The 16,312-nt window shown below is 37.8% G+C and overlaps 2 protein-coding genes and 1 pseudogene across 6 annotated transcripts in view; 2 read left to right on the top strand and 1 right to left on the bottom strand.

The window, feature by feature from the left end:
* INVS (inversin) overlaps window positions 1-12,165 on the top strand; it is a 214,831-nt gene extending 202,666 nt beyond the window's left edge. The window contains exon 19 of one of the 2 annotated variants that reach the window (XR_008375330.1): window positions 12,120-12,165. The gene's annotated coding sequence lies outside the window, so the exon portion shown is untranslated. Of the gene's footprint in view, window positions 1-10,564; window positions 10,611-12,119 lie in introns of those variants that run through there. The other variant, XR_008375335.1, reaches the window with a different exon arrangement.
* TEX10 (testis expressed 10) overlaps window positions 1-16,312 on the bottom strand; it is a 49,802-nt gene that overhangs the window by 19,571 nt on the left and 13,919 nt on the right. For 3 of the 4 annotated variants that reach the window (XM_053567543.1, XM_053567544.1, XM_053567541.1), the window contains exons 5-8: window positions 15,995-16,107; window positions 3,085-3,323; window positions 2,293-2,428; window positions 972-1,147 (exon numbers count right to left, since the gene is read on the bottom strand). In XM_053567543.1, the coding sequence (XP_053423518.1) occupies window positions 972-1,147; window positions 2,293-2,428; window positions 3,085-3,323; window positions 15,995-16,107 (664 nt within the window). The remainder of the gene's footprint in view (window positions 1-971; window positions 1,148-2,292; window positions 2,429-3,084; window positions 3,324-15,994; window positions 16,108-16,312) is intronic. The other variant, XM_053567542.1, reaches the window with a different exon arrangement.
* Window positions 12,337-13,664, top strand: LOC128569496 (peroxisomal targeting signal 2 receptor-like; annotated as a pseudogene).

The raw sequence follows: 16,312 nt of genomic DNA, 5'->3' as shown, positions 1-16,312 counted from the left end.
ATCCAAATGTTTTGTTAGAAATAAGAATTTCAATGGGGTAAAGAGGAAAAGGGATCCAGCACAAAGCACAACAGTGAAAACCAAGTAATTTTGTTAAACAGAGACAATTTAATATCAACCTAATTTAAAGTACAAGGTGTACTTTAATAAACACACAACTCTAAATATATATTTGCAATACTGAAAAATATATATTTAAAAATATAACTTACAAGACATAGAAACCACCCAAATGTCCCTCACCTAATGAATGGATAAACACATGTGGCACATCCATTCGGTGGAATACTAATAGTAAAAGCAAATAAAGTACTGATACTTGTCACAACATGGACAATTTCAACCCTGAAAATATTACACTAAGTCAACATATAAATGTACAGCCAGATATAAAAGTCAAAGTCCCCATATTATATAATTCCACTTGTAAGAAATGTCTAGAATAGGCAAATCCAGAGATAGAAAGTAGATTAGTGGATGCCAGATGCTAGGGGAAGAAGGAATAATAACTGAATTATCAATGATTAAAGTATATATTATACATATATATTACAGTATGTTGTCATTGATATTTTTGCTTAGAATAGTAACTAGTAAATCAGTTCCAGACAGGAATAAAGAAGTAATAATAAACAGAAGTCACACAAGATATTAAAGCTATAGTCTTGCCTTCAAAGTTTCAAAAGAATTTTTTTTTTTGAAGTACCAGGTTAGTTTTGAATTTATGAATAGCAGGTGGTTTAAAAAACAATTTAAGAATGCAATAAGCATCTACAACCATTAACCTTCTATAATTATTCTAACAAATAATACCACCAAAAATAAATTTAGTGTTTGATGTTTTGTTTTGCAATTTAACAATGGTGTAACTAATTTAGATTAAAGGAGGGGCAAACCTAAATAAGTCTCCGTATTAGAAGAACAAAGTATTCTAGACCAATGACTACCTACACCATTAAATAAACTCTTACCATAAATCCGGAGAGCAGCAGCTTGTAAACTTCTTAGTAATTCTTTATTTGCTCGTGCTGCAGCAGTATGAATGATATCAATAAGCTGTGTAGAGAGCTCAGGGTTTCGAGAGCCAAGATGAGCAAGTTGCAATGGTAAACCAGCCAGCCAACGTGATAACACTTTACTACGATGTCTTAGAAAGGCCAAGCAAGAACAAAATAAAGTAAAATTTTCAAAGACAAGGAAAATAAATATAAACTAAGAAAATGTTACGTGTCAATTATGTACTAATAACACTACATGTATTCATTTAGACATCCAAACAGCCTACAAGATGACAGTATCATTTATCTACTTTTATCTACTAAATTTAAAAAGTTCATGTAATTTGGGGCACTATCTAAATTGTATTTTTATCTTAAAGGATAAAGAAACTACTTAACTCTTTGGGAACTATTTATCCTCCAATTGGTATTATTATATTAACAAATTGATGCATTCATTATAAGTTGCTCCAACATAAAACAACTTCAAACTTGTGTTATTTTAGTTCTTCAAAATAGCTAAAGCATGAGCTTGCTAAAGCACTCATGTCTCAGGTAACAACAAACATTTTTACTGTTCCCTGAGAGCTTAGTGCTTAGAGCATGGACTCTGTTGTCAGACAAACCTAAAACTAAGGCTCAGATCTGCTAGCCATTAGCTACATGATACTCACCACCTTTTTTAACCTACACTTCTGTTTCCGTCTATAAAATGGGAGTAATGGTACACGTACCTAATTCATGATAGTGAGAATTAGTTAAATTATCAAAAGTACTGACTTTAAGTAAATACTAGAATATGTTCCAATAACTACCAACAGATGTTTTGAGGTATCCCAAATCTTTACCTTCTATCCAAGCATCTTTCCAACTGGGCTAAATAAACCTTAACTTCACCCTATGAAAAAATTAATGCCTTAATCCCACTCTGACCGCACCAAACTAAGCCAGGAACTTAGTCATCTTCTACTGACCTCACTCTTATCTAAAAGCTTCAATATGTCACTAAGGTCTAGTGCTTCAACCTTCATAATGTTTACAGGAAAGAAAAGTTAAGGCTGCTACAGGCTGATGCTAGTGTCCTTTAGCTACAAGTAGGTAAGAAAAACTGTATGCCTCATAGGTCCTTTACTTGTTCACATATGGGTATAAAGTTTACTGGCATTATGTATGTATGCTATTATGTATGCTTCTTTGAACTGCTCAAGACTGAATTACTCTATCAGCTTATTTAAATAGACTACAAAAAAACTGGGCAAGAGGAAAGAGAGAAAGAACAACAACAGAACTTTACCTGAGTCTGTAAGATTTTAGTTCTTCTTTCTGATAGATTTTACTGAAAAACTTTAGTAACAAAGTCCGAACTGGAAGGAGAAGACCCCTCTGCTGATACAACGTATAAACTGCCTTGATAAGAGTCTCTGAAGCCTCTAAAAGCAGAAAAAAAACAACACTGATGAATCAAAATTGTTTCTTCAAATTCTTCTAGATCCACATAAGTCTGTAACTCATTCCTACAGCAAAGCAGATCTCAACACAAACTTATGGCTACCATCAAAGTCCTACAGCAAGCAATGGCCTAATATATGTACAAAAGTCAAACCAACCAAAAGTTACAGTATGAATTTTCCTAAGGGATAACAAAACCTAGCAATGACAAAAGCCAGAATATTAGAAAGGTGAATTCCATAGGAACCAAACAAGAAAGCTTTGCTATTGAATGAAAGAATTAGTAAATCACTCTAAAACTGATATATCTTAACCTCATGCTAGAAAAAACGTAAAGAGACAACAGGAGTCATACTACATGGACCAAAAGATCAATTTCTAATCAAACTAGATCAGAAATATTTATCAGTTTGGTTCAGAGTAGACCTATCTACTGAGAAAAGGAATACTTGAATTCATAAATGATTTCATTTCAGTGTCCAAGCAAATAGTGCTTTATAAACAATTAGGCTAGCTACCTTTTAAGGCTTGGATGTACTGACTACAGGAGTAACTGGAAATCATTTCAAAGTCAGACCCTAAATAGCATGCATTAAGAGCTCCTCTTTTTAAATAAGGGCAACACAGCATCACCTACCTCTGTTTGGCTGTATCTGCATTAACCTCCACGATACTCCAAGCAATCTGTTCAGCTGCTTACTATTTAGCCTAATGCCATCTTCAAGGGTCTCTGTCACAAACATCCTTATCATTTCTATCCAACTGCAATCTTTCTGCAAAGTTGAGGCATTTGCCAGGGAGACCATGATATCAGATAGGGTTAAATTCAGTAAGAGATGATCTACGTTATTGGAGAGAATCGTGCAATGCTTGATGCTAAAAACAAACAAAGATACACGTCTATAAAGTGTTATGTCTATCATGCCTGCTTCACTTAGAATACTTAAAATAACCTATCACTGGATAAAAAAAATTAATAAACTGCCAAGAAGAAAGGTGCACAGACAAGGTTTAGGCAATAGTTCTTTCTGTAAATAAACCTTTCATTATGGAATCACAATTACTAACAAACATTTAAATTAGACTATTTTTTTTTAAGAAGATATATATATTTGGATGGACATCACAGTAGTTCTTGGCTCTGTTTCTAACTCATCATCTAACTAAATAGAATCACTAAACTCTCTTAGCTACCATTTCCTCGTTTGTGAAATGAGGAAACATACCCAGGTAAGCAGTACTCTGAAACAACTTAATTTGGGAATTCACATACTAAAATCAGTTTATCTACTCAAAGCTTGCAAGAGATTAAAACCAAAAAAAAACCAAAAAAACCCAGGGGTGGCCCCTGTGGCTCAGTCGGTAAGGCGCCGGCCCCATATACCAAGGGTGGTGGGTTCAAACCCGGCCCCAGCTGAACTGCAACCAAAAAATAGCTGGGCGTTGTGGTGGACGCCTGTAGTCCCAGCTACTCGAGAGGCTGAGGCAAGAGAATTGCTTAAGCCCAGGAGTTGGAGGTTGCTGTGAGCTGTGTGATGCCATGGCACTCTACCGAGGGCCATAAAGTGAGACTCTGTCTCTACAAAAAAAAAAAAAAAAACTCAGAATATTTAATAAAAACAAAATTTGTAACTCAGAACGTACTAATTTCAGACTATGTTATTCAATAACAGAGCCTATTTCATGCTTTAAAAAAGTGAAGTTAACTAAAATCATAAATCCTTCAAAGTAACCAACTGTAAAGGAAAAGGTTAATCCTAGATTAGGCTTGAGTAAGGACATAGTAGTGAGGAACCACAAATACAGGGGAAGGAAAATAAAAATATTGGCACCACTGAGCATAAAATACAAGGCTAGCAGGAATAAAAGCCTGCAATCCAAGCAAAAGAACCAGGATCGATATTGGTATAGTCTAAGAGAACAGGGCATTTAGGAAGAATAAAAATTGATTGTGATATTTACTTAAATGTATACAAATATATAAGTTTGCAAATGGTGGAGATGGGGAAAGCCAAGGGTTCTAACATTCATTGTTGAGTAAATTTATAACGATAAAGAAAAAGGAACAGAGAGATCCAGAAATAAAATCTACCTTGTAAACAGCCTCAAGTACCATAAATACAGCAGAGATGACCAATAAACAAATCAAGGTGTAAGTCTGACATTGGAAGATGGCTGAGCTATTTAATACCAATTACCACTCTTAGCTGCAAATGAAGCTGGAAACTAGTTTTTATTTTGTGTAGCCATATGTCCAGCTATTAATAAAAATTAGGAATTTTGTCTTTAAGACAATGAAAACTGGGAGTATTTCTTTAAGAGAAGGAAAATTGGCAGTATTTCTTCCCCATAGGTAGAGCTTTGTAAGATCTCCCCTAACTTTATCTCAAGCAGTATAATCTATTACTATCTGGAAAGTCTCAGTGGACATCTGCAAAGTTGGGAGAGTTCAGTCTGCTCCTACAATAATTTATACAAAAATTTTAAGGACTAACTATACCAACCAACCATTTTACAAGGGACCATTAATTTCCAGCAATGAAAGCATAGGTAATTTGAACCTTTGTGAAAAAATACATTGGATGAAATTGGTTTTAAAATTTTAAAAGCCTTCAGGATAATAAACAAAATAATGAACATGGGCCCCCTAATCTAGGAAGTACAAAATCCCAGCACTTGACGCTTAGTTCTGAGGATAACTGCCAGTTCCAAAGAAAAAGCTGTAAAATTAAGATAACCTTTTAGTTGGCCCCACAAGGAAAAGCTAAGTCAAATACCAGGATGCACCAAATACATATTACCCCTACATTAAGCTTGGACCCATGACAATTTCTCTCCCAGGGTAAAAATGAACTGGAATTAAAAATAGCTATTAGGTAAAACTAAATCCCAGTTCTACATTCATTCTAGCAGTGTAAGGAACAATTCTTCCCAACCTGATCTGCAAATTCAACACAATCCCAATCAAAATTCCAGCAAGGTATTTTGTAGTTATTGACACCAGAGTCAAGCCTATACCATGGTATTGGTAAAAGAATAGACACACATAAGTTAACAGAATAAAGAGTCCATGAAAATAGAGTCTACTGAACTTTGACAAAAGCAATTCAATGGGTAAAAGACTGTCTTTTCAACAAAAAGTAATGAGCTATCTGTCGCAGAGGCTCATACCTGTAATCCTAGCACTCTGGTAGGCAAGTGAATCACTTGCACTCTGGAGTGTGAGCCCAGCTTGAGTGAGTCAGAGACCTTGTCTTTACTAAAAATAGCTGGGCACTGTGGCAGACCCTAGCTACTCGGGAGGCTGAGGCAAGAGGATTGCTTGAGCCCAAGAGTTTGAGGTTGCTGTGAGCTATGACACCATTGCACTCTTCCCAGGACACCCTCTGTCTCAGAAAATACATAAAACAAATGGTAATGGAACAACTGGACAGAAATTCTAAAACTGAAAAATAAAAATAGAAAGTAAGGGCGGCGCCTGTGGCTCAGTGAGTAGGGCGCCGGCCCCATATGCCGAGGGTGGTGGGTTCGGACCCGCCCCGACCAAACTGCAACAAAAAAATAGCCAGGCGTTGTGGCGGGCGCCTGTAGTCCCAGCTACTCGGGAGGCTGAGGCAAGAGAATCGCGTAAGCCCAAGAGTTAGAGGTTGCTGTGAGCCGTGTGACGCCACGGCACTCTACCCGAGGGCGGTACAGTGAGACTCTGTCTCTACAAAAAAAAAAAAAAAATAGAAAGTAAGAATTCAATGGATTTATGTTTGCCTACAGTTATACACAACCCAAGAATTAAAAACTGGAAAACAGGATGTAAGACAGACAAGAAAAAAAGTACAGTATTCACTAGGTAGCTCTAACATACACTAGGCTTAAAAGGAAAGAAGAGAAAATGAGACTGCAGCAGTTTTTTAGATGATGAGAAGAGATTTCCAAAACTGATTAAAGACATTTCATTTAAGACTCAAGATCTTAGATTCAGCATCCCAAAGAGAATAAATAAAAAGTAAAACCACACCTGGATATATCACTGTTAATCTGCAGAAGAACAAAGTATAAGGAGAAAATTTGGGGGGAAAAAAGAAAAACCGGTAACTTAATTTAAAAATATCAACATGTAAAACTCATAGATGACTTCTTAACACAGCAAGAGAAACTAGGAGACACTAAAATGTTACTGTCCCTGTGCTCAAAGAAACTGTCACACACAGATTATTATACTCTGCTAAGACATTCTTTAGCAATAAAGGAAAAATAGTATCCTTATGCAAAAAAAGTCCAGAAAATTCTAAATGATCTCAACTATATATAGGGGTGTGTGTGTGTGTGTGTGTGTGTGTGTGTGTGTGTGTGTGTGTGTGTGTGTGTGTGGTATAAGAGAGCAAAAAGTAGTAAATACAAGGACAGAATTCATAGTGGTACACAGAAGTTCTCTAAAACATCAATTTTTGCTTAAAACCTCAAATCTTATCATTGGCAACAAATGGAATTTGTTTTCCTGGAATTGTTGATTTTTGTGAAAATGTGTGGCAAATGTATAAAGCTATAGTTTGTCATTTTCTTCCAAATTAAAATTGAGTCCTTTCCAGGAAAATACAAGTAGAACACACACAGCCTAGGCTATTTCCCTATGATACAATCATAGTTCTCCAACATGCAGAAGAAATACTTTATGCATAGTTCCTTCCCAATCATCACACAAAGTATTATAAATACATATTCTCAAAGGTCATGGCTTGGTAAAATAGTTTTTACTGCTTCATTAAGGACCTTCTTAAGTGAAACTGGCTTGTTTTTTCAACTGTGAATGTGTAGTGGTGAAGAATACAATGTCTACCGGTACAGTCTGGGGCCACTTAACTTAATTCATGCTAAAATACTAACACTTTTAAACCCGTCCACCCTCCCATCCCTGCCAATGCTTCTCTATCAGTACAAATGTTCAAACAATGAAAAAGGCAAAAGTCTTAACATCTATGAAAACAGTTCTTACCTTGTGGACCTCAAGGATCACAGACCATACTTTAGATCAGGGGTCCTCAAACTGCAGCCCGCGGGCCACATGCGGCGGTGTGATTATATTTGTTCCCATTTTGTTTTTTTACTTCAAAATAAGGTATGTGCAGTGTGCATAGGAATTTGTTCGTAGTTTTTTTTTAAACTATAGTCCGGCCCTCCAACAGTATGAGGGACAGTGAACTGGCCCCGTTTAAAAAGTTTGAGGATGCCTGCAGTTTAGATAAATGACATTAAGAGCTACCTAGCCAAATGTAACGAACTGTCTCACAATAGCAACAATGATTTACTCCTTGTAGGAAATCCAAGGGAGTTTTCTCTTACCCCCAACCTCATTCATCCTGGTCCTTTATCAAAAGTCTCTCCCAAAGTAATAGCAATCTTTAAGGATTTCAGATTATAGATTTTCAAAGGGGTTCTTATTCAAACTAGTTAAGAAAAATTTCATAGGGCGGCGCCTTTGGCTCAGTCGGTAGGGCACCGGCCCCATATACCGAGGGTGGCGGGTTCAAACCCGGCCCTGGCCAAACTGCAACGAAGAAATAGCTGGGCGTTGTGGCGGGCGCCTGTAGTCCCAGCTACTTGGGAGGCTGAGGCAAGAGAGTCGCTTAAGCCCAGGAGTTGGAGGTTGCTGTGAGCTGTGTGAGGCCACGGCACTCTACCGAGGGCCATAAAGTGAAACTCTGTCTCTACAAAAAAAAAAAAGAAAAATTTCATATACGATACTTTTGTTTTTAATTTAGATCCTTTTTAATATTTTTCTTTTTAATTAAAGCATAGCTGTGTACATTAATGCAATTATGAGGTACAATGTGCTGGTTTTATATACAATTTGAAATACTTTCATCAAACTGGTTAACAAAGCCTTTTTTTATCAAGTAACCTTTGGTATTATTCCAGATGATCTTTTCTTTTAGCCTTTCCAGATATTTCTCTTCAATTTAGTGAGACAAGGCCTGGATTTCTTCTGCAGATGAAATTGTAAGCCAATTTCCTTTTGGATTTCTCCTTAAGTACTCAATCACTATTGCACTATCCTTTTCTGGGGCTTATTCTATCCTTAGGTCCCCACAAAGAACTATGTTTGTTAAGACATTTGTCTAAAACGCAATCATTTGGCAGCACCCCTAGCTCAGTGGGTAGGGCACCGACCACATACACCAAGGCTGGCGGGTTCGAACCCGGCCCGGGATAGCTAAAACAACAATGACAACTGCAACAACAACAACAAAAAAAGGATGAAATGCAATCATTCATATAACATATAAACTATTATTTACTCACTGTTTAATAAAGCTCACGTTATATTAAAAAAAAACGATTACTATAAATAGAAAACAAGCCTTTTCTAATAAACTATCATAAATGGAAAACCGGCCTTTTCTAATCCATATATACTTTCCAACCACCACTTAACCTCAATTTGCTAAATTAATCAAAGCTTTCTAATTCCCTCTGAAAAAATAAATTATCCCAGCATACTGGACAATCTTTCCAACTAGCAGACTACTCACGTCAGCAATAAACTGTCACTCTCACAAATTGATTTGTAGGCCAAAGGCAAGGCTCAGTTTTTTCTGTTCCTAAACCTTTACATGCTAATTGGATGTACTAAAATTATCTCATTAAAATAACTGCCATAAATTGAGAGTATTAAAACAAAGTGTTCTAAATGAAAACTCAACTACGTTGAATTTTTAATGTCAATATTTTCAGTAATTCCAAAACTGTATCCTTTGATATACACAAAAGAACTGAAAGTAAGGACTCAGAAAAATTTGAAAACCAATGTTCACAGCCATTATTTTAAGGTGGCCAAAAGGTGTACACAACCCAAATGCCCCTTGACCAATAAATGGATTGCCAAAATATGGTATATATATATACACAACGGAATTGTATTCAGCGCCAAAAAGAAATAATCAATCCATTAAATCACATGAAGGAGCCTTAAATGCATACTACCAAGTGACAAAAACCAATCTGAAAAGCTGCATACTGTATGATTCTAGGTATATGACATTGTGGAAAACTATACAACATTTTGGAAAAGGTAAAACTCAAGAGACAGGATCAATGGTTATCAAGAGTTAAGGGGGAAAGAGGGAGGCATCAATAATGTAGGTAGACCACAGAGGAGTTTTAGGACAGTGGAACAATTTTGTATTATTATCATAATGGTGGATGTACAGATTTGCCAAAACTCACAGAACATCTAACACCAAGATTGATAACAAAGTATCCATGTAGGTATATTAGCTGGAACCAATGTGCCACTCTGGTGCAGGATGCTGACAGTGACAGAGAAGCTATGCATGTGTGGAGGCGGAGAGTACATGACACTCTACGATGTTCCCATATAAAAATTACCTAGTGACACATTTTTCTGAATGTATCCCCATTCTCTGTGTATGAGAATTCTCTGTACTTTCCTTCTCAATTTTGCCACAAACCTAAAACTTCTCTAAAAAAATAAACTCTATTAAAAAAAAAATTTTTTTTCTGGCTGAGCATGATGGCTCACCCTATTATCCTAGCACTCTGGGAGACCATGGCCAGTGGATTGCTTAAGCTCAGGACTTCCAGGCCAGCCTGAGCAAGAGAGAGACCCCCATCCCTACTAAAAATGAAAAAACTGAGGCAAGAGGATCACTTAAGCCCAAGAGTCTGAGGTTGCTGTGAGCTAAGATACCACAGCACTCTAGTAAAGGCAACACAGTGAGACTGTCTCAAAAAAAAAAAAAAAAAACCTGTAGTCCCAGCTACTTGGGAGGCTGAGGCAAGAGAATCACATAAGCCCAAGAGCTGAAGGTTGCTGTGAGCTGTGTGACGCCACGGCACTCTACCGAGGGCAGTAAAGTGAGACTCTGTCTCTACAAAAAAAAAAAAAAAAAGAAAGAAAATCCACTACATGCTATACAACATGCACGAACCTTAAAGACATGACACAAAAGGACAAATACTATATGATCCCACTTATATGAAGTATCTAGGTTATGCAAATTCAGAGGCAGAAAGTACAACAGTGGCTACCAGGAGCTAGAGAGAGAAAAGTATGGGGAATTATTATTTATTTTATTTTATTTATTTATTTATTTTTTTTGCAGAGACAGAGTTTCACTTTATCGCCCTCGGTAGAGTGCTGTGGCGTGACACAGCTCACAGCAACCTCCAACTCCTGGGCTTAGGCGATTCTCCTGCCTCAGCCTCCCGAGTAGCTGGGACTACAGGCACCTGCCACAACGCCGGGCTATTTTTTTGTTGCAGTTTGGCCGGGGCCAGGCAACCCTCAGTATATGGGGCCAATGCCCTGCTCACTGAACCACAGGCGCCGCCCGGAATTATTATTTATTAAGTACAGAGTTTCAGTATGGGATGACAAAAGTTCTGGAGACAGGTAGCTGTGATGGTTGCAAAGTACATAATGCCACTGAACTACATACTTAAAAAGTGGCTTAAATGGTTAATATTACATATATTTTACCCTAATAAAAATAAATTATATCATTTTTAATTCTGCATTTTAATTTGAGATGAAAAAATTTAGACATTAGATTAAAAATACACTGGGGGATACAAGCATAAGTGTGAGTAACACTGGTCTAGACCACAGTTGGCTTCCTGACTTTGACCTATGTCACCCTCAATAAGCTATCTGCTAAGTGTTTAATGTACCTACCATCACTGGGAGAAACTTCAAAGAATAAATTAGTTATACTGGCAATCCATCTTCACTAAAAATCCCACAATTTTGTCATCTCACTCCCCTCATCAACTTTTTCTTTTACCTTTTATATCTCAACACAATGTCACTTCAACAGGGCAGCCTTCCCTATGCCAGTCATCCTCCCATAAAATATCAAGACCAATTCCTTACTGTATACTCTTATTTTACCTTAAATTCTTTCTTCATTATATTTATTAGTCACTGATTAAAGAATGAAAAGAAATAAATGTCTCTCTCATTAGACTACACTCTGTAAGAACTAGTACCCAACCTATTTCCTTGACCATCAAATGCTCAGCACTCAGTACAGTAAGCACCTTGCCCAATGCATTTGTTGAATGATGATAAATTCATATACTCTTGGATAATTTATTTACATTTAACAGTCTCTTAAATTCTAAATACTCTATTATTTAATCTCTTTTTGGGGGTGGATGGGAGGGGAGACAGAGTCTCACCCAGTCACCCTGGGTACACTGTCCTGGTGTCATAGCTCACAGCAACCTCCAAGTCTTGGGCTTAAGCAATCCTCTTGCCTGACAGGCACCTGACACAACACCCAGCTAGTTTTTCTATTTTTAGTAAAGACAGGGTCTTGCTCTTGCTTAGGCTGGTCAGGAATCCTGGGCTCAAGCAATCCACTCACCTCGACCTCCCAGTGTGCTGAATTTAATCTCTTTTTGATAAAAATTATAACATACATGAAACCCCTTACCAGAAAAAAATTCACACACAATTCTACATCAGTTTAAAACCTTCATCAACTTTCTGAAGCCTAGCCACAAACCTCAGGGGAAAAAAAATAAAACAACACTTTTGCTCTAATAAGAAAATTATATGGGGTAGGGAGATCTAACGACATCTTGCTCAAAAACACACCTCTGTTTGACTCAGCACTCTCCAACTCCAGAAACTCCCTAAATTAATCTTTCTAGAGCACTTCTGACCCAACTAAGTCTTCAATGCCAAAAGGATCAAGGATGAAAGATAAATGAACTCCAGAGACAAGAAATTACTTTCAGCACAAAGGCCAGTAAAGAGCAGAAATCAGGTTTGACCCAGGACCAAGTTCTCCAGCTATTACCTAACCCTACAGTTGTCTTGTATGTTATCTACTCCAGTTAGAATACTGTCTCAGGGGTGGCGAGCAGGATGAGCATGGCACGGATGCTGTGGGTGCCAGGGCACCACAGCTATGCCACCGAGTTCTCTCTGTATCTCTTAGGCCACCTGGCCTGCACCACCTTACAGCACTACAGCATCGCGGCCTGTGGAACCCTGCTAATATTGGATCAAAATGAATCTGGGCCTAGAATTCTTAGAAGTTTTGACTGGAATGATGGTTTGTTTGATGTGACCTGGAGTGAGGACAATGAACATGTCCTTGTCACCTATAGTGGTGATGGCTCACTGCAGCTCTGGGATACCGCCAAAGCCCCAGGGTCACTGCAGGGCTACAAAGAACACACTCAGGAGGTGTACAGTGTTGACTGGAGCCAAACCAGAGGCGAACAGCTTGTGGTGTCTGGCTCATGGGATCAGACTGTCAAACTGTGGGATCCAACTGTTGGAAAGTCTCTGTGTACCTTTACAGGCCATGAAAGCGTTATTTATGGCACAATCTGGTCTCCCCACATCCCTGGTTGTTTTGCTTCAGCCTCAGGTGATCAGACTCTAAGAATTTGGAGGCAACAGGAATCAGAATTTTGATTCCAGCAAATCAGGCCGAGATTTTGAGCTGTGACTGGTGTAAATACAATGAGAATTTGCTGGTGACAGGGGCAGCTGACTGTAGTTTAAGAGGCTGGGACTTAAGGAATGTAGGACAACCAGTGTTTGAACTTCTTGGTCACACGTATGCTATTAGGAGGGTGAAATTTTCACCATTTCATGCTTCTGTGCTTGCCTCTCGCCCCTATGACTTTACTTTAAGATTCTGGAACTTTTCAAAGCCTGATTCTCTTCTTGAAACAGTGGGGCATCACATAGAGTTTATTTGTGGTTTGGATTTAAGTCTTCAGAGCCCTACTCAGGTAGCTGACTGTTATTGGGATGAAATGATAAAGATTTATGATACTGCTTATCTTACTATTCCTGCTTGAAAGACACTGTTCTTGTCAGAAACAGATTGTTGGCTGGAGAACTACTTAAATCAATAAACTGTTGAAAACAGACATTATACCTTTATATGCTATTCAGATTTCAAAAATTTGAAATTTACCTTGGATCATGTTTCAGACAGCTGACAAAGACTGATAAAGACTGGCTCTTTAAGCCTGGTATAAAGTCATATTTCTTAAAATTCTAAGGAATAATTAATGTTATGATATATAACTCATATCTATTCAAATGTAATCTCTATTGTAAAATGTATTAAAATATTAGAGGTCTGTCAATTATATTGATAGTAATATAACCAATTTTTTTCACTTTGATGTAAAATATAACGCTGCTGTTCATAAAAATCAAAATAAACTCCATCTCTTAACCATTTATAAAAAAGTGTCTCAGCATTTTTACCTGCTGAAATCAGATCCACGTTCAAATCCAATTCAAACAACACTCTCCACAACATAGCTTTCTTTGTCTGTTCATCCTAACAAGAAAAGATCTGACTCTTCCTATACATTTCAACAGTACTTAACTGTGTAGTTCTACTGATACTTACACTGCCTTGGATTACATATATAAATTCACTTCTCCTACCAGTCACTGAGCTACTGTTTCTCAACTTCTTTGTAATTCTGAGGATGAAATTCTGTGAGTCATTCTTTTCTTTGCAGCTGGCTTCTTGTCAGGCTGTGCCAATTAAGTGGTGGTGGAAAGACACTAGAAAAGATCAGACACTCTTTGCTTCTTAGCTTTATTTTTCCTTCCTATTGCTTCCAGTGTCAATCATCAGCTCTTCAGGATATTGTTTGTTCTAGCAGGCACAACTGATTCCAGTTTGCAGTTTTTCTGACACAGAACCGGCATCACCATGCCTCTGAGAAATACTGTCACCAGCCAGCCAGAACTCCCTTTACAGAGTACTAGGCTCACAGCCCCACAAGAGCCTTCCTCTCAGCTTAAGACATTAGCACCAGCTGAGCTGCATCCCTTCCTCAGAGGTCACACTTTTGGCTCCCTTTGCCCAAGCTCCTTCCCTTCTTTTTTTTGTTCTCCCAGTTCTAGAGATATTAGCTATTACCCACAATTGCAACTTCTGTAATACCCTACTATTCTCTTGTATACGACTTAAAATTTTTTTAATATTAAATTGTCTGTTAAAAATCATTGGTGTGGGCTCGGCGCCTATAGCTCAAGTGGCTAGGGCACCAGTGACATACACCAGAGGTGGCAGGTTCAAGCCACCACCTGGGCCTGCCAAACAACAACAACTATAGCCAAAAAATAGCCAGGCATTGTGGTGGGCGCATGTACTCCCAGCTACTTGGGAGGCTGAGGCAGGAGAATCCCTTAAGCCCAAGGAGTTTGAGGTTGCTGTGAGCTGTAACACTACAGCACTCTACAGATGGTGACATAGTGAAACTCTGTCTCCTTCCCCCCCCCCCAAAAAAAACACCATACATCTTTGGTGTGGTTTCTGTCTCTGGACTGGACCGTGACACACTCTGTTATGATTTAGAATGAAACTACTTTAGAGAGTAAGGAGCATACCCTAAGACATCTAATTTTATAATACTTTATTCATAGTAAGCAGTCCAAAAATATTTAGTGAATGAATGAAAAACTCATACACCTGGGCAGCGCCTGTGGCTCAAAGGAGTAGGGCGCCGGCCCTGTATGCTGGAGGTGGTGGGTTCAAACCCAGTCCCAGCCAAAAACTGCAAAAAAAAAACAACAAATAAAAAAACCCCACAACTCATACACCTGCAATAGCCATATTACTACAAGCACATCCAAAGACCTCAATGATTCTCTATCTAGTTTCTTCCCTTTGATATATTTAAGAACATTTTGACAGACTAGGATACCCTGCAAGTGTTTGCTCATTTGGTGGGAACTATAGTGGTACTGTTTTAGCTTGTACCTGCTTGTCAAATTTTATTATGTAACTTGTTCTCACACTTATCCCCTCTTACTTGAGGTAGACATGTTAAATATCCATGTTTATGGTTGGTTTTTTTTTTTTTTTTTTTTTAATTTGGCCGGGGCTGGGTTTGAACCCGCCACCTCCGGCATATGGGACCGGCACCCTACCCGCTGAGCCACAGGCGCCGCCCGGTTGGTTTGTTTTTTAACCTCCATCTTCTAATCCACCACCCTGTCTTTCTGATTCTTTTCCAATTATCCCTCTTCCTTCAGGATTTCGCTATTTGTTTCATTGCCAGGTTCCTCATTTACAAAAGAGACCAGAACTAGAGGACAATCAAGATACTCTTGCTTACAGAATCAGTAATTACATAGTGCCACACCAAATAAAGCACCTAGCTCTGTAACTTTTATTAAATTCATATTTGTGTAAATTGATACATTCATATTATAAACTTAAAAAAAAATTAAAAACTTGGGGTGGCGCCTGTAGCTCAAGGAGTAGGGCGCTGGCCCCATATGCCGAGGGTGGTGGGTTCAAACCTGGCCCCAGCCAAAAACTGCAAAAAATAAATAAATAAATAAATAACCTGTTAATCCCAAGGCTCAAAGTACCTTATTCAAAATTAGCCATACTATATTTTTATTTTTCACAAAACCTAGACTATAAACACCTCACAATGTAGAAAGTTACATGTTAAGACTAATTATTTTCTGATAACTTCAGCTTAAACATCTTTTTAACTCTATACGGGGGCGGGGGGGATCACAATACCTTTTATTTGTCTCTTTCCTTCTGTGCTTGGTTATTTCTTTTAAGGCATATGGGAAATGACTCATAAAATGGTGCTTGAAATCAATAAGGTAATTCTTTCGAAGCCATGACTCCTGTTAAAATAAGCAAAGATTAGAAAACCTACAAAAAAATGTAAAATAACCAATTAAACTTAAAGCAGAAATCTTACAATTTGCCAAATAATAAATGTCCCGTTATAATACACCTTCTGCTAGTGTTGTATAAACAAATTTTAAAATCAAAACAAACTAGTAAGGGATCTAATTTTCATCCACAGATCCTCAGTGCAAATAATTA

Source organism: Nycticebus coucang, chromosome 2 (genome assembly GCF_027406575.1).
Source record: "Nycticebus coucang isolate mNycCou1 chromosome 2, mNycCou1.pri, whole genome shotgun sequence".
Classification (NCBI taxonomy): Eukaryota; Metazoa; Chordata; class Mammalia; order Primates; family Lorisidae; genus Nycticebus; species Nycticebus coucang.
Note: the sequence above shows the minus strand (reverse complement) of the source record. Positions and strands in the feature narration are given on the sequence as shown.